Below are 26,820 nucleotides of genomic sequence, written 5' to 3'. Positions count from 1 at the left end.
TATCAGATAGTCTAATTGAAGATTATATAGGTAAATTAAGAAAATGAGCTAAATAAACTGGACTTTATTTTCTTAGCATTTGTTCCCCCAATGCTACTTCTTAGTTTCAATTCAACAAATAACGGGAATTTAGATTATAGCATAGGGACTGTAAGTCAATATTACTGTAATAGTTGTGTGTAGAGCCAGACGGGTGCCAATCACATGGATCACTTCATAAATTATATAAATTATACAAAGGTATAAACATATACCTGAAACTAATATAAAAAAACTTGAAACCATAGGTAAATCTCTATATTTTTGGCCTGACTGTAATAGAATCAATAGAATAATTGGTTATATTAAAAGAGCTAGCACAAAGCTTGTCATTCTGCACATAGTGGGAAGGCTAAAGGGGATGGCTGCAAAAGGTTTTATATTTGGATATAAGTCTCAAACGTAGCTTCTGATAATCATTACCCAAATAGTTTTTTCTTCATTGCTTGGCCAATGATCATTTAGTGTTATTAGTATTTAGTATTGTTATATCACTGTTTCTCCTAAATGAAAAATCCACACTCTGGCATCGGAAACTCTGAGGAGCCTGTTACAAATTCAGATTCCTGCCCTCCACCACTATACCAGATCTACTGAATCACAATCTGGTGGGATATTTTTCCTGTGTGTGTTTTAAAACTCCCAGGAGATTCTGATGTATATTAAAGATAGGGAACCTTGATGTAGACAAAGCCAACTGGTTGCCTTATTTTTCACACTTCAACAGAGCCAGCATTGTCTTACTTCAGTGTGCCCATGAGTTGTTTTCAGTCTTATAAGGCAAACTAGGCCTTGGTATTTAAGCAAAGGTTCCTTGGAATTCTTGTACAAAGAGAAAGTTCTATTATCACATCATTTCCAAGTCCAAGAAATTTCTAATAAGCAAAATGAAAATTACAATTGAATGATAAAAATGTAACTCGATACTAAAGTTTTTCAGAGACCAGGTTAGCATTTTATTTTTCTATTCCTGACACTCATATTCATAGGGGGTGAAGAGATGATAGAACATAATAAAAATAACATACAAACACAATTCAAGAACATTTAACCAACCATCTATTGTAGTTGGTCTTTGTAAAATACATAAAGGTAAACAAACATTTATATAAATTATGCTTAACAATCCGTATACACTGTAAAACAATTGTTAAAATTCACACTAAGTTGCTAGTGCAAGCAGTGGTGTACAAAAGTGCAAACAAGGTTAGTGATGAAAAACTTATCACCAGCTTACCACTTCCACATACTCTGTATTCAGCCAAATACTGAAGGCTTCACCATGGAAAACACACTTATAGTCACTTGACTACATTCACCCCGAGTGCTCTTGCCTCAATATGGCAACTGAGTTCAGGTTAGGAGCAGCAGGGAATACAGAAACCTGTGTCAAGTTGGCCATTCTGTTGTGAGTCCTTATACTTGATAATGGAAACAATTCCAAAGACAACTTGAATGTCAAAAACTGTAGAACCGTCACCCCCTTTCACCCCCCAAAAACGTAAAGCTAAAATTAAACCTAATTTCCCCTCCCCTATTTGAAATGCATGCTAAAGAATTCATCCACTCCAGTGCAGCTTTTCCAAAAATAATAATGCACAAAAGCACTCAAAAGCCTTTCCCATTTCTGCCCTAAATCTGCTTGGGGTGAGTGCACTCTGAAACAAAGTTGAGTTTGGATAAGTTTGCTTAGTTTACTTTGATTACTTTGGATTCTATTTTTTAAAAGTGTGGTCAAAGCCCTGAACAATCAATCAGTGGTATTGAATATATTAATGTTCTAAGTTATAAGGACAAAAATTAGTTGGTTCAGAACTGCACCTTCAATAGACTGTAGATTCCCTTCATACTTGGGGATTTTTTTTACCCAGGTGTGAGGGGATGCTTGTAGGGTTCCGTGGAAATTTGGTTTTAGCAAAATCCCAATTACATTACACAGGGGCACAGTCCCACATTACAAGGGTTCCTTCTTGTTTTTCCTTTTGTTGTTACAAAGCACTAATCTGCATTTCAAAAAAACAATAATAGAAATGACCAGAAGCATCAACATGTAGCTTTGAGAATTTAGTTCTTCATTGAAGATATAGTTTTCTGAACTCATATTTATAGCATAAATATTAAAGGTTTATAGAAAATCTTTAATTCTCTATTAATTTTATATTAAGGAATTTGTATTTGCTAATCTTTTTTAATGCTTTCTTGGAGATTTTTTAAAGCTTCACCAACTTTTACATGTTTAAAATGATCCAAACAATATACTCTAAATACAATGAACACAAGATATTTTGAGAAACTTCCCTTTATATTAGCTATTCTCAGTGTACTATGGTCAAAATTTATTTGGCAATAAATCCTTGCAAACTTCAGTCATGTGACTAACAAGACTGAAATACCACCTTGAGTCACATACCAAATACAGTTTCAGAAAATGTGAACCTTTCTCCTGAAACTCTCAAGTCATGTCAACTAGAAGTACACTGTTTTTAAAGATGGAACATGTGAAAACGCTGGGTTTTGAATGTGACTGATCAAATCATTTTGCAGAAAGCAAGAAATGCTGTTATCACAGCTATTACACTATTTAATTGATTTACAAGTAGTTTATGGACTAGAAAGCACTAGAGAAGAGTGAGCCAGTTGAAAACTAAGGAAAAGAAATAATATTCCGCTTATTTGTTGTAAACCACCGTAAATTTGTACATACACAGGCACACAACACTAAAATTTAGATTGACGCTGGCAATATCTGAACTCATACCTCTTTGGCACTTAAAGATACTATAAGGTTACTTAAGCAATGAAAAATATTTTTTTCATATACAGCAGTCCTCTTATCCGTGGTTTCACTTTCTGAGGTTTCAGTTACCTGCGGTCAACCGCAATCCAAAAATATTAGAGATTCCAGAAAATAAACAGTTCATAAGTTTTATATTGCATGCCATTCTGAGTAGTGTGATGAAATCTCACACCATCCCATTCCACCCAGGACATGAATCATCCCTTTGTCCAGTGTGTCCACGCTGTGTAAACTTCCTGCCTATCAGTCACTTAGCAGGTGGCTCAACTGTGTATTGCAGTGCTTATGTTCAAGTAACCCTTATTTTACTTAATAATGATGGCCCCAAAGCACACAAGTAATGATGCCGGCATTCAGATGTGCTAAAGCCAAGCCAAGCCGTAAAGTGCTTCCTTAAAGTGAAAAGGTGCGTATGTGTATAGGAAAAATGTTTATATAGGGTTCAGTACTATCTGTAGTTTCAGGCATCCACTGGGGGGTCTTGGAACTTATCTCCCATGAACAAGGGGGAACCACTGTACTTTAGGAAATGTCTATGCCTCAATTTAAAAAAATGCTATACTCTCCATTCTAAAAATTCACTGATAAAGAATTAATTTAACCACTTACTCAAAAGTATAATTACAGCAGTCATTGAAATAGGTGTGGGGTTAAGAATTTTTTTTGAAATATAAAAGTGGCCTAAGGCTTTGTATTTTTAGTTTAAGATTTAAGATTTTAAAACATCTTTTGGACAGTGCCTGATTTACATGTAATCCAATGTTAACTTATATATAACAGTATTAATGATTATATCTTCATGCTTTACAGTAGGAGGTACAAAATTAATCTATATCCCCAATACGACCATTACCTGCAACATACTCCACAGGTGCATACACTTACTTGCACAGGCACACAGAATAAGTTTTCCCCATGTGCTTCTACTGTTTCCTGCCGGTCTCTTGAAGGGGAGCGGGGCTGTGTGTGCTCTGAGGAGCTCTCAGAGCTAGATGGTAACCCGATGGCTAGGGAACTCTGCAGGCCCATATCCCCGGAGCTGGGAGGAGAGCTGGTTGCTGCTAAGCACAGCTTCCTTTCTAGGGGTTCAGGCCATTTGAACCTTACATCATTGGGAAAATGTCCACAGTTTAGATGTGATCCATAAAGTGACTCTGTTTCTTTGATCCCAGTGTCGGAACTAGAATGAATTCTGTAGCAAGATATTTTGTACCAAAAAGCACTTTTCCCCCTCGAGAGAAACCAGTAAGCTTTTTTCTTTATACTAATTCATGAGATAATTAACTTCTCAAGTATCACAACAAATCCTAGGAAAAACCTGAAGAAAGGCATGTCTCTGTAGGTACTGAAGACAGATACCATTGAGAGGCAGTTACTTTTAATAAGGCTTAGTTCTGTTCAGTCAGGACATCAGAAGTGAGTGCTTCAGACATATCTGGAAAAATAAACCAATAGGCTGAAATGTCATTTCCTACCTTTTCCTGTTGCTACTGATGTTTCTAAGCAGGGAAGAAGCTCTTTTATTTTTGTTTAGAAGGAAGCTAAAAGTTAAATACAGAATTGCCAAATTACTAAAACCAAATATCATGTTAAGAAATGACCTTGTTAGTTTAAACTGATAATTCCTTCCAGCAGTATTTCTCAATCCTTATCTGCCTCACATGTTACATTACTGATGACAGAAAGGACTACAGTGACTCTGATTTGACACTAGCTAGAGAAACACTAGTATTAAAGTTATTCTTGATAGAATTGGAGCAATCTAGTTTCAATGGAATTGGTTAAGTATACTATAAAATCTTGGTTTATAAACCAAGAGAAATCTTAAGCTTGAGAGTCTTTAAAAATACATATTTGGCATTTATCCTTCATCTTATTTTACTAATCATGGGACTCTCAAAAACATGGAAAAAACTCAATTTCTTAGGAAATTAAAATGTTTTAAAAAGCTCACCAAAAAAATTTTAAGTAAGTCTATCAATGAGGCTTGCAGACACTATCACATGGTAAGTATTATATCTAAAAATAAAAGTCTTTGTGCTGTAAAGAGATAGTTGAGAGCAACCAAGAAAAACGAAAATAAAATGTAAGCATTCATTTTCTTTCTATCAAAATGTAACATGACAAAGAATGCAAAAGAGCTACAGGACAGGAGCAAAATCTCTACATGTCTCAATGACAACTGAAGCAGAACAGGCTTTTTTCCTCAGATATACAAGGCCTCTACAATGAAACCGCACAAGGTCTTACTTGTCACTTGCCCTGGGAAGTACCATGAAGTATAAAGAGACCGAGGAGTACCTCTAAATGTTGGGAGACTGGTGCCTACAACTACGTTTGGTGAAGAGGCACAGATTACAAACCAGGCACCAATAAGACGGGAGCACTTCAGAATTAGACATCTGGAATTGAGAACTAGAGAGAGGCCCATCACACCAAAAATCAACCTTGTGTTGAACCAGAAGATGTGCTTTTCTTCAGACGGCTGAGCCCACAGGGACTACAATATGGACCCTATTGGCACTAGTAATGGTAGTGTTACCAATAAAAATACACATGATTCAGAAATAAGTGTAGTATAAAGTATAACCAAGCACAACTTGTCTTCTGGTAAATGCAAAAACCTCGAGGGACTTAAATATTATTCTAAACATTCTGAAGCGATCTCCTTTCCAAACCACCACCTCACGTATAATATTAAATACTCAAAATTTCAGAGTATACTAGCTAGATAAGACACATTCAAATGAAACATTTGCCCAACAAAGATGCCAAACATGAGGGTTTGTTTTATTGCATGACGTTTGCATAAGAAAAAATATTGAAAACTGTAAGGCATCATGCAATTATCAATAAGCTAATTATCAACTGTACACTTAGGTGGACATAAAATCTAAAATTTAAAAACTAGTTCCAAAAAAGTACATAAAAATTTAACATGATGAGCTTTTAATTATGATTTATATTTATAGTTTCATGTTGTTAAAAAGTGCTTCAAATGTACTGCTGGAAAGTTGCTCTTTATAAATGGCGCTGGGGGTAATGTCAGGTTATAAACTGTAAAAACTAATTATCTTTATGGAATTAGAAAGCTAACATTGTGATAGTCAAACTTACTTGAATCAGTTTTGAATTCTCACTCAAATTAAGTTGATATAATATTAATAATCTAAAAAACATCTGTTTTCTAACCAACAAAAGTCTATTGAATTCAAGTTATGCATGTTCAGCAATCAAATCTCTGAGTAGGCCTGAATGGCGAGACCTGGACCCGATGCAGGTTGGTGTTAATCGATGTACTGTGCCATCCAGCGGAAGCCTTCTCCGTAACCTTGCCTTTTGAGCACACTGCACATGAAAACTTCTAAGGGCCGGGCATTCAGTTCTTTCAGAGATACACTGCCCTAGAAGAGAAGACAGACATCACGTTGGATGACCCCATGATGAAATAAAAACTTCAGCAGAACAAAAGGTGACTTTGATAAAGCCATAACTGTTTGGCATCCGAGTCCCCTAAACACACATGAAGCCCCCTTTTCTTCCTCGACTTTAGGAAAGAATGGGAAGGAGGTGAACTGGTGAGGCACACAGAATGAAAATAATCTTTAACTAGGAAAAAAATTCAAGTTACCCAAACTGGCTTCACAAATGTTAAGAACGAACATTCTCTGAGCAGGTTTGTGACTAAATAAAGCTTTTCCTAAAATTAATAAGGAATTGAGTTATTAAAAAGACACAGAAACAGATTAGACTATGTTAAGAGTCTCCTTCCATAGACTGTGGTATTTCTATACTTAGAGAGAGTATATGTAAACCAAGGAAATTGTTTGTAAAATAAGAGATTTTTCAATACTAAGGTCCCTCTCCCAAACAAATCTTGGTAGAAATGATATAAAAATAATGTATCTTAAAGCTTATTATTAACCCCAGAATGCTCCTATGCCCGAGTTTACATTTTATTTTTATTTCTGGTGAACCCAGGGCCAAAACACTGAACTAGGGGCCTAAATACACTACTGGTATGCTTAAACATTCAAGTATATTATTTGCTAGCGAATTCTGAAAATTTGTGATAAATAAAACTTTGAAAGCTTTCATTTAGTTTCCCATAAACATTACATTTTTATCACCAAGAAAAGGTCTCATTCAGTGGTAGAAAGAAAACAAGTGAGGATGTTAAAGACCCAAATGAGTTTTTTTTTAAATTTAAATATAGGTGGTATACAATATTATATTTGTTCCAGGTGTACAATATTAGTGATTCAATATTTTTATACCTTAAAATGAGATCACTCTACTAATTCTAATAATCATCTGTCACTATGCAAACTTATCACAGTATTATTGACTGTATTCGCTTTCATCTTTCTCACCTATCCCCCTCATCTCACTCCCCCTCTGGCAACCATCCCTTTGATCTATTTCTATGAGTCTGTTTTTGTTCTGTTTGTTCATTTGTTTTTTTAATTCCATATAGTATTTGTCCTGCTCTGACTTATTTCACTAAGAATAATTCTAAGTTCATCCATGTTGCAAATAGCAATTTCATTCTTTTTATTATTGCGTGATGTCATATTTGTGTGTGTGTGTGTGTGTGTGTGCGTGCGCGTGCACGTGCACGCGCACCAGTTTCTTTATCCATTCATCTATCAATGGACACTGGGGATGCTTCCATATCTTGGCTATTCTAAACAATCGTGATGTCATATTTGTGTGTGTGTGTGTGTGTGTGCGTGTGCATTATCCATTCATCTATCAATGGACACCGGGGATGCTTCCATATCTTGGCTATTCTAAACAACGCTGAAGTGAACAGAGGGGTGCACATGGCTCTTCTTACTGTTTTCATTTTCTTCAGATAGATACCCCGATGTGGAATCGCTGAATGATAAGGTAGATTGACTTTTAGTTTTTTGAGGCATCTCTATGCTTTTTTCCACAGTGGTTGCACCAGTTTACAATTCCACTAACAGTGCACAAGGGTTCCCTTTTCTCTACACCTCACCAACACATGTTATTTTGACCTTTTGATAATAGCCAATCTGACTGATGTGAGGTGGTATCTCATTGTGGTTTTGATATGCATTTCCCTGATTAGTGATGTTGAGTAAATGATAGTTTTTAAGCAGCACATGATAATGGGGTTGGACTATAGCTGGACAATAGTAATTTAAGAAGGTATTTCATTGTACACATGAAACTAATATATCAATTATAACTCAGTTAAAAAAAAAAGCCAGACTGTACCAATTGTACTAATAAGCATGATTACCATTAAGGGTAGTGTTGTAATAAACTATTTTAGATGATCAAAATAGATAAATAAAATAAAAAGACATTTATAGTGCTGAATGAAATATTCACACTTGTGAAACAATTTTTTTTTCTTTTACCTTTCCTGTTGTCTGACCATATAAACCAAACATCTCTCGTAACCTCTCTTCACTGATGGCTTCAGGTCTGTCGATCTTATTCCCAAGAATCAGAATAGGCACATTAGCAATGGTTTCATCTGTCATTAGTGACTGAAACACATAACAAAATGAAAAACAAGATGTTAATATGAAGCCATCTGAAGGGCTTATTATACAAGGTACCAAATGGGTATCAAGGACTCATTCTCTATCATAATATGTCAGTTTTGCTAACTTTCTTTGGCAAACATTTTAAAGTGAGCTCAATGAACCATCAGCTCAATTCTTCTTTCTCCCTAAGGCTCTTTCTGTAGATGGTCACTCTGCTTGCTCTGTGAATCAGTGAGGTACAGTGACGAGGGCCAACACCTTGAAAATGGGCAGACATGGTTTCTAGTTCCGCTGCTTCTGAGTTGTGAGATCTTAGACAAATAAGTCTCAATGAAGTTCAGAGAACTACCTTATGGAGTTGATTTGAGAATTACGCAATATGCACAGTGCGTGGCATAAAACAGGATCAGGAATTCCTTGAACCTGTTCCATGACCACAGACTCTACCTGGACTTTTTCACATGAACAAGTATTTGTTTGCTGGCTCTGGGCAGAGGCATTGTCAGGTCAACTTTCAGTCAAATCACAGACCTGTTCCCTCTGGGGCCCACATTTGGCACTGGCCTTGCCTACTGCTCCTGAGCCCCTTACAAAGCATCTATCTGGGGGAGGGGCGGTAAGGTAGCTATACATGGCCCTGCTCATTCCCGGAAGTGGTGACAAAGATAGCACGTTATATGATTTCCAGGTTCTAGCCAACTCCTGAAGAAACTGGCATCCTAGGATGACAAGGGACTCAAGACCAAGTCACTACAGGCGTATAGCAGACATGAAATTTACTACAAGGGCATACTCTGCACAGAGTGAGCTCAAGTCTTTAGGAAGGAAGTCTGTGTTAGTACTTCCTCAATAGCTACTCTGCATTCTAAGTAACCACTGAGCTCCACAAATTGCCAGGAGTTAAATCAGAGACTGCAAAAAGCTGCACTCAGATACCCAGACCTCCAACTTATTTCCTCAGGCTTACCAGAGTGATTCAACTATGTTTAGTTTTAATTATTTAACTTACATCAAGTTCTTCTTTTGATTCTAACAGCCTTTCATGGTCTGCACAATCCACCAGAAATACAATGCCATTGATAGCAGGAAGGTAGTTTTTCCACACTCTTCGAGCTAATAAAAATAATCAGGAGTTAGATTTTATTTGCTGGTCAAACCTAGCAGATGCTTGATGAGACCCCAATAAGATATCAAGTGTAATTATCCCTTAGCTGCTGCTACTTGACTATGTATTCAAGATAATCTTTAACTCAATGTTGCCAAAATCTTTCCAGAAGAAATTTCAGGCTTTTCTTGATTGTGGGCAAGTCAAATACTTTACTCTGTCCTCATTTTCCCATGTTAGAAATAGAATTAATATTTGCTACCAATGGACAATGATGCATGTTCATTGGAGAACTGCTATTATTTTTATATGCAATATTCATTTTTTGACATTTCTAGATTATTAGATTTTTTTTTTGCCAGTGACAAATTTGGAGTCAGTGGCAGAAGGAAATTAGTATTTATTAAAATAATAAAAGCAAACTGTTCTACTCATAATAGAAATAACAAAGTCTATGAAACCATTAGGGTAATTTTTTCCATGACATTCTTTTTTAGAGGAGAAAACAGTTTTTGAGATACCCCAGAAAAAAGTATCTTATTTTCTTTGACTTCAGTTTTAGGACATACATTAAAAACATTATAGAAATGAAGTTTCAGATAAGCTCCATTAGGTTCTAATTCTCTCTAATCATTATATTCCAGAAGTTACTTTATATTTCAAACAATTATGTCTCAAATGTGCTTTCACTAGCCATGACCACTTAAAGTCTTTTCAACTATTTGTCATATGAGGTTTTTAGAATGCCCACTCACTTTGAACTATTCTTTATTTATGAACTACTTTGTGCTGGATACTGCCAAGTCCTTTTGAGGATATAAAAAATGAACAGGATTTTAGTCCCAGAAAAGTCTGGGAGAGGAGATAAGACAGTCTTTCCAAACTTGCAGACATGTACACAAATGCACTAAGTGGCAGTATGGCTGAGAACACTCCAAGCTGGCAGCAGCTTCTCAGAAAAGGCAGCAGCACTTACACTGGGCCCTGAAGGTGGGTCACTCATGTGCAGATGGAGATGGCATGTGCAAAAGCACAGAGGTGGGAGCACACCAAGAGGGTTTGGTTTTGTTGGACTAAAGAGAACAGAAATGGGAATAGTGGGAAATAGACTTGAAAAGTAAACTGGAATCAGATCATAGAAATCTCACATGCCAGGTCAACAAACATGGACTATAATTTGTAGAAATGAGTTAGCCACTGAAGGTTTTTCATACGGAGCAGTAACATATTCGTAACACGATTACGACAATAAGTGTGAGGTAGATTGGAACAGGGAGAGAATGAAGGCTCAATTTACTCATATGGTTTACTACCAAAAGCGATTCAGACTTAAATTGACTAGGAATATCACTCTTTGCTTTTAAAGCATTTATCTGGGGGTAATAATTCCTAAATTTTAAGTCCATTCTGCCCTTCCTGGAATAGAGTGAGATTTCATGCACTGGAACATAATGGTCACATTTTTATTAAGTTGAAATAAAACAAAGCTACTATAAGAGACGGAGAATCTTACCTTGAACATGTCCACCCAGATCAAAAGTTGTAAAGGTCATGCCAGCAATGGTTAGTTCTTCCGAGGCTAAATAATAAAAAATATTTTTACAACATGCAAATCAGAAATTCATTCATGGTATATACTTCTACTTAATGTTTCATTTACTTTAATTGCAAATAAGATCAAATAAAATATTTAGGAACTGATAAAAGAATTCTTTGTTATAATTAGATATACTCCAATTCATACTGACAATCTAACACAAGTAATAGTAACATTCAATTCTAGTATTCACTACCCACCACAAACCCAACACTTATTTTTCCTTCTCTATTTCTCCTGCTAAAAATATTAATCTATTCAGACAATTTGTTGTGAATTCAAGTGACTGTTCCAACTGAATAATTTTTTTTGCAAGTCGCCTTAAAAGATACAGATGAAATAAAGAATTCTCTCATGGCTGTCATATTTTGCAGGTAACAGTCTTTAATGACTAATACAATTGTAAAAAAAAAAATTTTGCCATTATTTTTCCAAATATTTTTTCTGGTCCCTACCTTCCCCTTCTGGGACCTCATAGGGTAGCTAGACAGCTTGATATTGTTCCGCAAGTCACTGAGGTGCTTTTCATTTTTTTTTTTCCAGTCATTTTTCTCTCTCTGTGTCATTTTACAGTTCCTATTGCATTGACTTAAGTTCACTGGTCTTTCTTTCTGCAGTACTGGCACTAATTTGCTGTTAATCCTATCCAGTGGAAATTTCATTTTGAATATTCTATTTTTTATTTCTAGAAGTTGCATTTGGATCTGTCTTATATCTTTCATTTCTCTCATTATGTTCATGTTTTTCTTAAATCCTTGAGCATATTCATAACAGCTATTTTAATATCCCTATCAGCTAATTCCATTATCTTTGTCACTGCTGGGTCTGTTTCCACTGATTGATTTTTCTCCTGGTTATGGATTATACTTTCCTGCTTCTTTGCATGTCTAGTAATTTTTTGATTGAATGCTGGATTTTGTTGTATTCTTTTGAAGAAAGTTGGACTTTGTATTGGCAGGCAGTTAAATTGCTTGCAGATCAGTTTTTAAGTTTTGTTAGGGCAGATCTAGAGTAGCCTTTACTTTGAGGCTACTTTAACTCCATTTCTAAAGTATGATCCTTTGGAGTCTCTATCGAAAGCCCTGTGTATTCAACCAGGTCTCTCCATTCTGGCTGATGGGAACATGAACAATTCCTAGTCCCATGTGAGCTCTCAAAACTATTGGCTTACGGCTCAGATACAATTGCTTTCTCTCTAGAAATTGTTCTTTGACTGGCCATGTGGAGTTTTACCCTATGCATACACAGAATGGTATTCAGCCATGAAAATTTCTGGAGTTCTTTCTCTGCAGAGTTCCTTCCTCTCTGGTACTCTTACCCAGCAAATTCTAGTCACCTTAGCCTCCCCGATGTGGCAAGACTACTGGGTTATATTTGGGTTTCTTCCTCCTGCACTGTGGTCTGCAAATTATCTCCTGTGATAAAGTTTGAATAAAGAAGGGTTTGTTTTCCTTCTCTCAAGAATCACGGTCATGTGCTAGCTATTGCTCAATATCCGAAAACAATTCTAGTATATATTTTTGTAGTTTTCTAGTTGTTTACAGTGGGAAGGTAATTCCAGACTCTGTTACTACCTCATGGCCAAAAGCAGAAGTTCCCTACAATTACAATGAAACATTCAGTGTAATTTTTAACTATTCAGTATAACTGCTAAGGCCCCAGAGTAGTTAATCTTGTTAAAAATTCTGTATGTAGAGTGCCAACTGAATAAATAGTACGATCTGTGTTCAAAGTGTGTTCCTTTCTACAAGGAAAAGTTAATGTTTGGATGTAGTTGGCAAACTGCCTGTATGGTTATACTCCCCGTTTTATTAAAAAATCCAAGTTTGACTGATTAAGATATAGAACACTGTTAATGTCCTAGGAAGTTTCCTCTTGCCCCTTCCTAGACAATGCCCAACTCCACTCCCAGAAGCAACCAGTGATCTGATTTCCATCACCACAGGTTAGTTTTGCCTGTTCCAGAATTTCATATAAATGGCATCGTACAGTATGTAATTTTTTGTGACCATCTTCTACATAGTATATCAGTAGTTTATTCCTCTTTCTTGTTGAGTAGAATTCAATTGTTTATCCATTATTTTTTTTTGATGAACATCTGAGTTGTTTGCAGTTTTGGCTATTACAAATAAAGCTGGTACAAACATTCTTGTACAAGGATTTTGATAAATATATGTTTTCATTTCTCTTAGAAATATACCTGGCAGTGAAATTTCCAGATCACAGGGTAGATAAATGTTACTTTTGATTAATTGAAAAATATAAGTTGAAATGAATGTGAGCTGCAGGAAGGTTGAGATAGCATCTATTTTGTGCCACTGTTTTTACTCTTGGTACTTAGAACAATGACTAACATAAAGTAGGTGCTCAATAAATATTAACTGAATAAATAAGAGAGCAACATCAAAAAATTAAAAAATGACTTACACCTAATATAAGACCACTCTGTAGTGTCTTCCAATTCTGCTGTTTTTTGCAGACAATTTTATATACTCAATTTTACCATGATCATTTTTTCTTTAACAGTATTGTTCTTGTATCAGAATCTTATTTGCCAAGCCCCACTTTCTTCTCCTAATATAAAAAAAGATTTATCAATTTTATGAAATCTTCCTTTTCCAACTTCACTAATACTGTTATAGATAAAGTGGTACATTGTTTTGTTTTGTTCTCTTTCTTGTTCTTTGAATATTTACTGAACTAAATAATTATATTATCTACTTTTTGGTCCAGTTCTCAATTTTCTACTCATTATTAAGGCCACACTCATTATTTCATAATTAATCTATGGATTAACTTGTCCTTAAATTCTGTGTCTACTTGAGTCATGGTCTTTTCAGCAGTAAAAGTGAGGTCATAGTTATTTATAAGTTAGGCTTCTTTCTAATAATTTTGTGACTTCACTTTTTCAAAAGGTACCCATTACATAACCATATACACAAAATGGTATGTATTGATTGACATTCATTATTAATGCCTTTCAGGTAGTCTTTCTTAAAGCACAGTAAATTATTTTTAAATTGTTTTAAAATGTTCCTTTAATGTATCGATACATGCCCTATTTGGGGAATAATCGTATGGTCTTTATATTAGATATTGTTGAAGTTGTGAGGACTAGAAAAATAACTGGTTAAGCTGTGAGTCACCAGCAAAGTATAAGAGTATCATCTGTTCACTGAATAATGATCAAAATAGTACAGTTTTAAAATTTGAAAGAACTTTAGGTTATGTAAACAAAACAATGGTGACTATTTATAGCCTAAACAATATTTGGTTGAATAGACCTTAATCATGTCATAATCCCTGAGACAATAACTTTAATTCCTCTAGCTGAGGAGGGTGTAGTAAGTGCTAAGAAGATATGAGTATTATTTCAAGATCTAAATATACTCCCTGGGACTTGGGTCACTATTATTTACTATACTATTTTAAGAACAGGTCAAATCACTTGATCATAATTTATCCACCACAAAACACCCAAAAACAAAAAACCTTTTGGTTAGCACCTATGAAATGGTATCACTTGATAAAATAATAACGTATAGGAGAATACACTTACTGGGATGTAACGTTGGGACATGTTGTCCAAGTCTGTCATCTTTTAGCATGTGTAGCAATGTTGTTTTTCCCGCATTATCCAATCCAAGGAATACCAATTTACCAGTTTTCTTATATAATCCTGCAGAGTGAGAGCTATGATTAGTCAAAGTGATATCTGACACAGATTTATCCAAATAAAATGACCTTCAATAAAAGTATAATATTAAGTTTAGTTATTTAGATACTGTTCCTCATTATTCCAGATTTTGGATTAAAAACCACCTGTCAAACTTTTGAACTTTTAAGATTTTGTAAACTGGCCTGAATAAGCTTGGATTTCTAACCTATTTTTAATTTTGAAGAGTTATTTAAAATCTATTATGATTTGGAAATTCAAATAATTAAAAACTAAACTTTGTCAGTATCAATAAATGTGTGTGTTACCTAAACTTAGCTATAGTGCCAAAATGCGGATCCCCTTGACAATTTAACGGTAGATACTGTATCCTCTACTATACATACAAGATGTTAAATCGCTGACATCATGTATTTATGAAGCTAGATCAAAAGAAAATTAAAGAAATTTTTCATTGAAGAAAATCAATTATTTTTGACAATAAAAATTACAGTGAGTTTTTACAGCAAAGTTTAGTTCATTGTCAAATTTCCCTGAGAATAAGGTTAAACTATTCACAGGATTGCATAAAACTAAGCAACAACGACAACAACAAATGCACGTAATTTTAGATCTATCAACCAAGAATTGATAAAGTGGTAAAAACAAAAAAGACAGCATTGACCAAATTATAGTAGACTGGCATTTACCGTGAAGTTCCATATTGAGCTTTATTATTTTTCTTTAAAGATGTTTTTAAAAGAGTAATTTTAGGTTTACAATAAAAGTGAGAGGAAGGCACAGACTTCCCATGTATACCCTGTTCCCACACATAACAAAGCCTCCCCCATTATTAACAACACTCATAAAAATGGTACATTTTTAACCAAGGGTGAATCTCTATCGACACATCATAATCACCCAAGTTTACCTTGGGGCTCATTCTTGGTGTTTTACATACTGTATTTGAACATAGGTATAATGACATATATCTACCATTATAATATCAAAGATTATTTTAATTGCCCTAAACATCTTCTGTGCTCTGCCTATTCGTCCCACCCTACCCCCACTGTCCAGCAACTGCTGATTTTACTGTCTCCATATTTTTGCCTTTTCTATAATATCATATAGTTGATATCACATAGTATCTAGCCTTTTCAGATTGGCTTCTTTCACTTAGTAATACACATTTAAGATTCCTTCATGTCTTTTCATGGCTTGATAGCTCTTTTTTTTTCGTGCTGAATAATATTTCATTGTCTGGATGCACCATGGGTTATCCATTCACCTACTGAAGGACATTTTGGTTGCTTCCAAGTTTGGGCAATTATAAATAAAGCTGCTATAAACATCTGTGTGTAGGTTTTTGTATGAACATAAGTTTTCAGTTCTTTTGGGTAAATATCAAGGAGCACAACTGCTGGATTATATACTAAGACTATGTTTAGTTTTGTAAGAAACCACCAAATGGTATTCCAAAGTGGCTGTACAATTTTGCATTCCCACCAGCAATGAATGAAAGTTCCAGTTGCTCCACATCCTCATCAGCATTTGGTGGTGTCAGTATCTGGATTTTGGACATTTTAATAGGTGTGCGGTGGTACTGAACTTTATTTTTCATCTGTTCAATTATCTAATGCCCATTGAATTACATGAGAACAAAGGATATAGAAGCAGCTCAAAAAATATTAACTCAGTCACCAAAAAAACTTTTAAAGACATTAGGCAATTACAGATTCATGTTACCCGTTTTCTAACAAGTTCATCCAAAATAACACCTAGTTCTTTATCCACATTTAAGTTTAAGAAGTAAGTTTTTTGAAATCCTAATTTTTTGATCACTTACTGGTCAACAATTCTGATTCTATGGGGAAGACTGTCTTCCATATTTACTTGAGCTGGGATACTACACTAGTCTTTTAATTATGAATTCTGAATAGTAATTTCTTTAAACATTTCTATTCTTAAAAGGTTTCTACACAGATTGTTTCTAACCAATGTAATCAACCTTCCCACCCTAACTTAAATAGTAAAAGTGTATTGGATAAGATTCCAAAAGGGAACATCTAGAACATTTAAACTTTAATCTTTAAAGTAGGTTAAACTAAATTCTTATTTAGTGGTAGGCACTGTTAAGCACCTATATATATCATTTCACTTAATCCTCAAAATACCTCTTTGAAGTAGGCATTATTATCCTCTTTTTTTACAGAGGGAAAACAAAGGCTCAGAATTAACTTGGTCAAATAGTGAAATCAGATCAGAAATGTGAACCCATGTCTGATCCGAAAGCTTTGGTTCATTTTCATTTCTCTACACTGCCTCAATGTTAGCCATATTAACCTTCTTGCTCCCAAATGTGATGCAATCTATTTTGTCTTTTCAACATAACTCAGCATAGATTCACTGTTCTATAAACTGAGAAACAGATTCCAACCTGTTACAACCCCAAATCCCAGTATAAAAAAGTTTAAAACTCCTATTTCTGACCCAGTTGTTTGTAAATATGTGACAAAATACTTTGGTCTGATGAAAAAGTTTAAGAATTATCTTAGAGGTAGTATAGAGATCTAACACTTGGCCAGCATAAAATAATGTGAAAAATTTTGTTTTCAAAAAAGAAAAATAAACTCTTGGTTTTTAAAAATCTGCAAATATTAATATTCAACTATGAAATACAGTGACAAAATTTGATCTTACATTTTTCCCTTTTAATATATAGTAAACAAAATTTATATATTTTCCAAACAAAATTTCCTTCATTATTATTCTGCTTGTGGAGAAATAAGTATTTATAAAGGAGATACCATTGCATAAGTATGGCTGTGGCCAATCTGAACCTATGTTGACCACTTTGTAATTATGTGAAATGCTTCTCTTTCTACCAGTTCACAAGATGATTACACGGAGACTAAACTTAGGGCAAAATTTGAAAATGGGAGACTAGAAGTATTTTCATTAATGATTCCAATAATAAAGTTGTATATATCCCAACATAAAAGTTAATCAAAAGCTTGTTTCAGTAAAAAAAATGTGACAAGTGTCAATAAAAGAATGAGAGGCTATGATTTTCCCTATCTTTAAAATCTATAAAAGAGAGGAAGATCACTTGCTGGATTAACAAGTCTCATTTAGAAGATTATAAACTGCTATTTTTGATATCACAGGCACTGTATGAACCATGTTTTTTTTTTTTTTATAATAACGAAAATAATGCATTGAATTCCTATGAAGATTAAATAAGACAGAGCATGTAAAGCACTTAGGTAAACTGGCTAATAAATGGTAACTATTCCTGTTACTAATATTCCTATGAACAACCTTAAGAAGTAGGAATTATTATTGTTACTTTACAGATAAAAAAGCTAAGGCTAATGTAGAAAAAGTAATTTGCCCAAGATTGCATTATTTATAACATGTTTGTATGATTTTAAAGCCCGCATCCGTAACTACTGGCATATAAAGAGGCTCTAAACAAATAAACAATTTTACATAAGTAGGCTTAAATGGATAACAATAAGAACGAACGACCAACATTACCTAAAAACTGTAGCACACTGCTGAAACCACTGTAAATCCAGTCAAATATGAAGGACATATCCAAATCTTATAAGGTCTGGAAAAAAAGCATTTTGAATTTAGTAGTCAAAATTAAACATCAATATACAATAAATGCGAAGAACATTAAATAATCCTACAACCACCTTACTTCAAAGAATTAAACACTCTTATCCAGGTTGCTCTAACCTGATTTATACTGATGCATAAATAACAAAATGCCACTAAAATACTAAGTAGGACCATTATTTCCCTTTCAAAGTAATCAACATGAAAAAGAATTATAACAGCCAGGACTAGAAAAGATATGGTAAAAGAGGCATTGTTAGTGGTGGTGTAAACTGGTACAAATCTTTTTTCAAAATCAATTTGGCAATAATATATCTGTTGATACCATTTGACCCCAAAATTCTACTTTTATAAATTGTTCTAAATATAAAAAACCGTTATATATAAAGATGTGCATCAACATGCTACGTAAGAAAAATTTTGGAAATAATCCATGTTCAACAGTAAATTAAATATAGTATTATGGCCTATGGAATATTTACCAAAACAATGGAGTGGAGAGAGGAAGTGCAGGGAGAACAGAGAAGAAAAAAGTTTATGATAATGAAATGAGTTCCAAGTCTGATTATACCCATATGGAGTAAAAACCCTTTTTCTATTTCTGTTGGTTTTTTGCAATAGTTGGTACCAAACAGTAAACTTCTGGGCTTATTATCTTTCTATATTTTTCAAATTTAAATCATATTACTGAATGTTAAAAAATTCTTAAATCATAGTAGAAAATTCAGAGTATAGTTCAATTCAGCATTTAATAGACTTGTGCTTGATAAACTAATAGCATTAATATGGAAAACAAGAGAAAAAAAAAACTCTTAAGAAAGACCACATCATATTAACGAAGTTCATTTTCTAGAGCTGAATTAAAAACCTCAGGCCCAAAACTTGGGCCAAACCCAAAAAGTTTGAAGGGCTGTGCTATCTTTGACATTCTTTAGACAAAGTATGACACACAAACAATACTTTTTTCTTTAACCGCCTCTCATTCCAGTGGGATGGATGCCAAGCTTGACATAGACGGGCCACCAAACTCAGAATTCCTAGAGGATGAGGTGTTGAGACCACATTGCCTGCAGCAGGAGACAGAAAAAAGAAACAGCTAACCTCCAGTTTGTACAGAGGCCTAGCAGTATTTACCATGAGATTCCCTGGATCCTGGCTAGCCTCTCCCCTCTTCTTTACTCTTACTTCAACTAGCATGAGCAGAATTTTGTTCTTGAAACCAGCTGATTCCTGATTAGACCGAGAGACTGGCAAAATATGAATAGTTTCGTGTGTCTGTATCACAAGCCAGAGTGATAAACAAATCTGAGACTAAATTTAGGCATCTGGTCTTTATGGTTGCTACCCGTATATAAAAGAATGAGACTACAACAGCAACATATATATACAAGAATCTAATATCTTAGAAGTTCTTATTTTATTCTAGTTGAAAATTACACCTCCTATTATCAGTCTAGGTCACATAGAAATTGAAACTTATAGTTAGAGAAAATATACACAAGGGGCTTATCTTTTTTTTTTAGGTACGATACATGTTTTTCAAAGAGAATATAATTTTCACTGTAGAGAATCAGATATAGTGGTGTGTTGAGATATTTTATTTAATTCAATACATGTTTTCAGAGTTCATATTATATCTAAGGTCCTCAGCTAGACACCATGGAGAATACAAATATTGATAAGTATGGCTCTGTCTCTCAAAAAGGTTAGAGTCTAGTGTGATGTTAGTCTACACCAATGTGATTTAACTGAAAAATGTTAAAACTGAATAGGATATTATCTAGGGTGATAACAACTTACCCTATAGTTTCAAGACTTATACAAACACAAAGAAAAAAATGCCTATATTATAAATCATAAACTATTAGATTAATGATCACAAGAGCATAAAAACAGAATAATAAAAATAAATAATGTAACAGGAGAGGGATAGTATGTTCATGAGTCCTGCTTGTCTCTATATCCAAAGTCCTATTCACATAGTTCTAAGGTGACAAGGTGCAGCTAAGAAACAGTTTCTTGGAGATTAAGAGTTTGCTAAAAGGTTGTGAAGGTTATACATGTGCAGAGATGTGAAGCTGAATGCGTACAGCAAAAAGTCAGGTATTGTTAGATGATATGACTGGGATTAGGGAACTGCAAACAGAGTAAAACTCAATGGCTGATAATTAGTGAAGTAGGAGCCAGAGTGATAAATCTGAGACTAAATTTAGGCATCTAGTCTTCATGGTTGCTACCCATATGTACAGACATAAGAAAAAAAAAAACTGTTTCAGTCTTTCAATTTCATAAAGCAAAGCAAAACAAACAAAAGCAGCTGCCATTTGCTGAACTCATAAGCGTTATGGTCTAGGGGTTAAGAGAAGGCGCTCTGGAGCCAAGACTTTCCCACTTACTATCTACCTTAGGCAAGTAACTTCACTTTCCTCACTTATAATGATAATAGTAGCAACTTAATGAGGATAATAGTAGCAACTTAAGACAGCTATTGTGAAGATTAAATAAATTAATACACACAAAGCACATGGCGTAAGCATTCAATATTAGCTGCTGTTATTATTTCTTCTACTATATGGTCCACAGTACTAGGAACTTTCTATATATCAACACTAACTACTCCAATAACCTTTCAAAGTAAATATAGTTCCCATTTTACAGGAGAAAATGAAGCTACAATAACTAAAACTCAATTATTAGTGATTGGCACATGTAAGTTTCAAACCTGAGTCTTTCTGATTTACATGTCCATGTCCTTTCCCTTACATTGCAGTGGCTCTCTAAAGCTTTATAAGTTTTAAAGGTTTATATTTGTTTAAATGATTATGTATCATTTTGAAATCACTCCAGCTCACAACTTTGACATGTAATTCTTTCTTCTCTCTCGCATCCTACATTTATTCATTCCCCAATTCTATCGATTTATGTAGTGAAATCTCAAATTTTCTTTGATTTTTACAAGAGACGCCTAGTTAAGAACATTATGTCACATTCCTAAACTACTATCTTAACTTCAAAGTTTGTTTCTACCCATTGTACGTGCCCTCTAGAACGGTTTCATCAAAATGTCATCTTGGACTTGATTTGTTGCATAGTCAGGGTGACTATGACTCCCAATTTGCTGGGGAGTCTCAGAAGTTATCTCAGTGCAATTATTAGTACTGCTTCCTTTCACTCTCAAAAGGGTCCTGATTTAGGTGTGAGATTATGTGGCCATCCTATACACGTGGATAAAGAGCCACTGGAAGTTTGTGAGCTGAGAAATGATTCAATCAAACTGTTAGTCCAGTATTCCAGAACCTCCACTAGCTACTTTTCCAAGCTTAATACATATTACCCCCACCCCCCACTTGTAGCTTTCCCTGGGTCAAAGTAAACTGCTTGCCATTCACTGCTGGTGACCTATATTTTACCATCTTAAAACCTCTACCCATTCTCCTTCCCAACATTAGAATGATCACCTGCCATCTCTGCCTAACGTCCTCCTGCCTTAAGCACCAGCTAAATGCTATGGAAAAAATGAGTTCTCATTGGTCTTTAAGGGACAGATAGGGGTAAAGAACCAACAGAACTTGGGAAGGATAAAACAAGAAAAGACAGTAGCAATAGTGGAAAGGAAAGGAGTTAGCCCCATCAAGTACAGCGAAAGAGATGTCACGGCTGGCTTTAGTGACAAGGAGACAACTGTTGAGAGCATGAGCACCCTGCAGTTTGCACAGTAGTACAGGAGAGCCTAAGGCCAACACTCAAAGCACAAGGGGGCCTGTCTCCATGATTCATTAACTATGCGACCTTGAACAAGTTACAAGTTTCTTCTGCAGAATCTTTCAGGGTATTGTAAAGATCAAATGAGATAAAATGCACAAAATATTTAAAATATGGTTGTTATTACTAGTGAGAAGTGAATGGGACAGGAGACAAATAGGTGGAGGCAGTCAGGAGAGATTTCTCTTTCAAAAAGATTTTATTCTTAAGGGTGAGATGAGTATGCTGATAAACGGAAGGGATAGAGCTAGTGGAAAGGAGAGGTTAAAGATGAAGAAGTTAACCAAAAAGGGGCAAACTTTCAAGAGGAGCCTGGGCTGAGAGCACATCTCTTCCTCCAAGATTAGAAGGAAAGAGAGCCAGGAATCTGACTCCAAAAGTAAGAAATGTAGAGAAATTCCGAAAAGAGTGAGGATTAGAATAGTTACTGTGTGGGAAAAGCTCAAGTTAAAAGATCATTAAAAAGAGCCAAGTGCTTGGCTGGGGTTGAAAAACATTCACAGCAGTGGCAAGGATAGGACTAAAAGAAGAGAAGGGGAATAGGAAATTGAGTACTAGTGAGAGAGGTTGAAGCGATCCGATCAGAAGTTCAGGCTGAGTGGACAGTTATAAAGGCAAGCAGTAAATGGCGGTGGGGTGAGGATCACAGGCAGGCTTCTCACAATATAGAACTGGGAGAAGAAGGGGAAAGTCTGTAGTGCAAAAGCTGACAGATGTAGTAAAAAAGTAAGAGAAGTGAAAGGTGCACGGAACTTTGCCACCAAAGTGGAGGAGAATTAGAGAGGATTGGATCTTGGTGGTGGCAAGCTCCAAGGCCTGGCTCTGGCAGACAGCTGAAGAGAAATGGAGGTGAAGGACATGGGAAGCTGAACTACAGGATATATTATCTACACTGGCAGACAGTGGAATCACCTAGAAGAATGGAGGGCCTAGCTATAGTAAGCAAGACTAAATCAAGTAGCAAAGTCCTCACTCAAGATGACTGTTGGTAGGTGAGAGATATGACTAATGGAAGGTAGAATGAGGTCAACCTTGAAGGAAAAAGGATTTTTTGCATAAGGATGGTACCAATTTGCTGCTGTAACATTTGTCCCACGAGAAATAATCTAATAACGTCTACAGGGAAACTCTGATTTAGTAGATAAATGAGATATTTATATTTCTATAAAGTTGTGGTTTCTAAGAACTTTAAAACAAGCTATGAGTCATTAGTCATTTTAAAGTAGAGATAAAAATGCCTAAGAATAAAAGTTACTTAGCCACAAACAGATACCTGAGCCCTGAGAACAGGTTACACAACACCATGAACACCCTATTAAGACATGTGAAGAGCAAAGGTCAAGAACAGGGAAACATATACACGTCAGCAGATTTATTTATTACACAAACACCAAACAGAATAAATCCCTATGCAGATTAGAAACGTGATCTACTCAAGTAACATGAAAACCAGTGCAAAGGGTGTAATAGAAGAGAATCTCTTAGATTACAAATAACTTCTTATAGCCTTGTTCCATTAAACCTCTATGGATGATTCCATTTATATGAAATGTCCAGAATAGGCAATCCTTAGAATAAGTAGATTAGTGGTTGTCAAACAGGAAGGGAAGGAGAAACCAGGAGTGACTGTTAATGGGCACAGGGTTTCTTTTTGGGGGGATGAAAATGTTCTGGAATTGGATAGTGGTGATAGTTGCACAACACTTTGAATATACTAAAAACACAGAATTGTATTTATAAGATAAAGTTTATAGTATGTGAAGTAAATCTCGATAATGCTATTATAAAAAAATTAAAGTCAAACTAAACAATTTACATGGGCTTTTAATAGTTACAACAAATTTATATAAGTAATTAAGCAGAACCAGTTAGGTATGAACTTTAAAAAAATATACATAAGAAAAAAATACATATAATATGACATAACAAAATACTCCAAAAAATACTGCTGATTGAAAATTAAAGCTATGATAGTACAAAGAGGCAAATACAACATCAGAATAGGATTATAGACTCAATACATTAATAACTTTGGAAAGTAAAGGATGGAAGAGATGTAGTGAAATGGATAGAGTACCTGTTCTAGAATTTAAAAAATGGATTTAATATGATTCATTTGAAACACTATTATTTCATTCAGAGAAAGCCAATTTCTCTGAGCTCCAGTTTCATCCTACATATAATGAGAATACCATTTGCCTCACAGAGTTGTAAGAATGAATGAATATGATAATGTACCTGAAAACACCTTAAATACTATACAAGATGGTATTAATTCATTCAGACTAAATTAATTGAAATTCAGTGCACACAACTTTAAATGTCAATGTTCAAATTAACTTCAATATTAATAACTTCTAATATGAAAAAGGTTTTAATGATACTCTGATTTTACTTTAAATATTAATAACACCATCATTGATTGTCACCAGAAAGGCACTAGACTAGTTTCTTTCAATTCCAAGTAAAACAATTTCACTAGAAGTGGTTAATCATAATTTTCTACTTAATTGTGTCAGGTTTATGATTAAAATATATTTTAAAAATCCATGAGTATACTATCTGTAAGCTAATTTAGGAATTATATACACCTCTCTCTTGAATTCAAATAGTACTACATATATAAAAAAGGCCAAACTCTGACCATGTTTTGTAAAATTTCAGCCTTATGCATCACTAAGGAGGGACAGTTATGATGTTGAATGTTTCAAGCCAATGCTGCTTTACAAATATTTTCCCCTAAAATTGTTAGATTTTCTTCTTATAGTCTTTAAAGTTTTGAAACAGTGATGCAAATTAAAAACTCAAGAAAACATTCTAGGATTGAATGCATACCAATCATAAAAACGGAACAAGACCTTTTGGTTCATGTAATCAACAAAAAGTATATACTCAAGTTTCCTGTAGGAAAAGAGACTTTCGATTGAAAGAACGTTAAATCTGTGACAAATATAAATAGGATTTTTTTTTGAGAAAACAGAAAAAAAATTATTACGAAAAAGTTATTTGTGAGTCTGACTACTGAACTTGCCGATACCAAATTAAGAAAATGAAAATCAACATAATGACAAATTCAATTCTCATAATACTCTTAATTAAAAATTGTTCTAAAAGCTATACACAAGGAAGAGAAACTTTTCAACACTGATTTTAAAATTATTTGCTTAGTAATTTTAGCAGAGAAATCATTTAAATGAGTTTCAGCCACGTGTACTTAAAGAAAAGGGTGGAGAAATGACTCATTACTATAGAATTCTGATTTGCAAGCTTCAAATGATGTGGCAGTGATTTTTATTTCTGAGAGCCTAATCTTTTATCTCAATTTTCTGATTGAAGTGCAAAGAAAGGAAGGTTAAAATGTACCTTATTTAAACTGCTAATCTTCATAATTACTGACAACACTTGTCTAACATTTCTAAAACAAAGGCAACACCTTCTCTGCAAACTCAGAAAAAGCCAGTAAACTATAATCTTAAATTTCAAAATATTTTGTTAACGAATGCAAATACACTAAACAATATCAGGCGTACACATTGCTTCGATATATCAGCACCAATTATTGACAAATTGTAAATTTTCCTTTATCCCTCATCTGTAAAATAGAGATGATACTTACTACCTTCCTTAGTGGGTTGTTGTGAGCATAGCTAGCGCCTTACTCATAGTAGTCAATAAATGTTCCTTTCCTTTCATTTGTTCAATGAGACTTACTCTTAACTGGTATTTGACCCTGAACATAGAATATTCTTCAAAGTAAGACCCATGATAATACTATAGAGCTTGATATAAGAACATGCAAATATATTAGGTTTAATTTTTCAAGATAAAAGGATCTCTTCATTTTGCCCAATGTACCAAATACCTTAAACTCCTGATGAGTTTGGTTCTCCAACGATGTCAGAGTTTTCGCTGTTGTCAAAACAAATTTCTACCTTGTTGGAAAATCTTGGAACAATTTATAAATCATTACAGTTTTCCCCCAATAGTGTATCTTTTTCTCACTCAAGTGGGACTATGGCAAAACATTAACTACTACTAGTAAAGAAGCTTAATCTGCCCCTATACTAATTGAAAGAGATAAAAACAACACGCCGCGACAGTCTCTTGCGCTGTCAGAGATTCTCCCAGCCTTCGCCTTAGCAGGTGAGGAAACTGAGGCCAATGGGAAGAAAGGGCCTGCTTGCAGTTTAGAGTCATCTCGTTCTTTCCTGAAATAACCCACTGTTTGGGAGCAGTAGTGTTTTGTCCAAAGAACCATCACAGAAGTCCCTGCGTTTCAGGAAAGGAACCCATCCTGCCTCGCGCCTGATTCCAGCGCGGAAAACAGGCGCCCCTTCCTCGCCGGGCCGCAGGCAGGGACTCGGGTGAGTGCTAGGCCCCAAAAGTTCGCCTTCCCGGTGTCCACACCTGCCGCCCTCCCGCTGTCCCAGGAGAATTGGCCATCCCTCACCTGCGATTGGAGAGAACACAATTCCTTGCTTGGTGTCGGCCCTATACCCTCCAAGACCGAACTGCAAGATACGATGGCTGCCGTGGACCCAGCTCGCATCAAATCCTTCCGGCCGGCGGGTGCTTCACTCCCGACTGTCCGGAGGACTGTAAGGCCGTGCGCCCCAAGTTCCGCCTCCTTGGAGTTCTGCAGCCAATCCCCCGGCTGAGCGCTCTTGCTGGCCTTCCTACAGCCGCACCAAGGGGCTTCAGGGGTTCGGG

General features: G+C 35.1%; 1 protein-coding gene across 1 annotated transcript; it reads right to left on the bottom strand.

The window, feature by feature from the left end:
* Positions 1–971: 971 nt before the first annotated feature.
* On the bottom strand, positions 972–26,717 carry SAR1B (secretion associated Ras related GTPase 1B). Its single transcript, XM_006923118.3, has 7 exons — positions 26,561–26,717; positions 18,262–18,337; positions 14,623–14,742; positions 10,980–11,045; positions 9,371–9,474; positions 8,230–8,361; positions 972–6,240 (listed from the first exon to the last, which is right to left on the bottom strand). Exons 2-7 carry the CDS (start codon positions 18,317–18,319, stop codon positions 6,124–6,126), a joined length of 597 nt encoding a protein of 198 aa, XP_006923180.1. The 5' UTR covers positions 18,320–18,337; positions 26,561–26,717; the 3' UTR covers positions 972–6,123.
* Positions 26,718–26,820: the final 103 nt, after the last annotated feature.

This window comes from Pteropus alecto, unplaced genomic scaffold, assembly GCF_000325575.1.
Source record: "Pteropus alecto unplaced genomic scaffold, ASM32557v1 scaffold78, whole genome shotgun sequence".
Taxonomy (NCBI): Eukaryota; Metazoa; Chordata; class Mammalia; order Chiroptera; family Pteropodidae; genus Pteropus; species Pteropus alecto.
Note: the sequence above shows the minus strand (reverse complement) of the source record. Positions and strands in the feature narration are given on the sequence as shown.

Excerpts from the sequence above, each read along its gene's own strand:
- SAR1B (XM_006923118.3), bottom strand. The coding sequence starts at position 18,319 with ATGTCCTTCATATTTGACTGGATTTACAGTGGTTTCAGCAGTGTGCTA. Across the intron at positions 14,743-18,261 it reads CAGTGTGCTACAGTTTTTAG|GATTATATAAGAAAACTGGT; the intron begins GTAATGTTGGTC and ends CTCACTCTGCAG. Across the intron at positions 11,046-14,622 it reads TGTCCCAACGTTACATCCCA|CCTCGGAAGAACTAACCATT; the intron begins GTAAGTGTATTC and ends TTTATTATTTAG.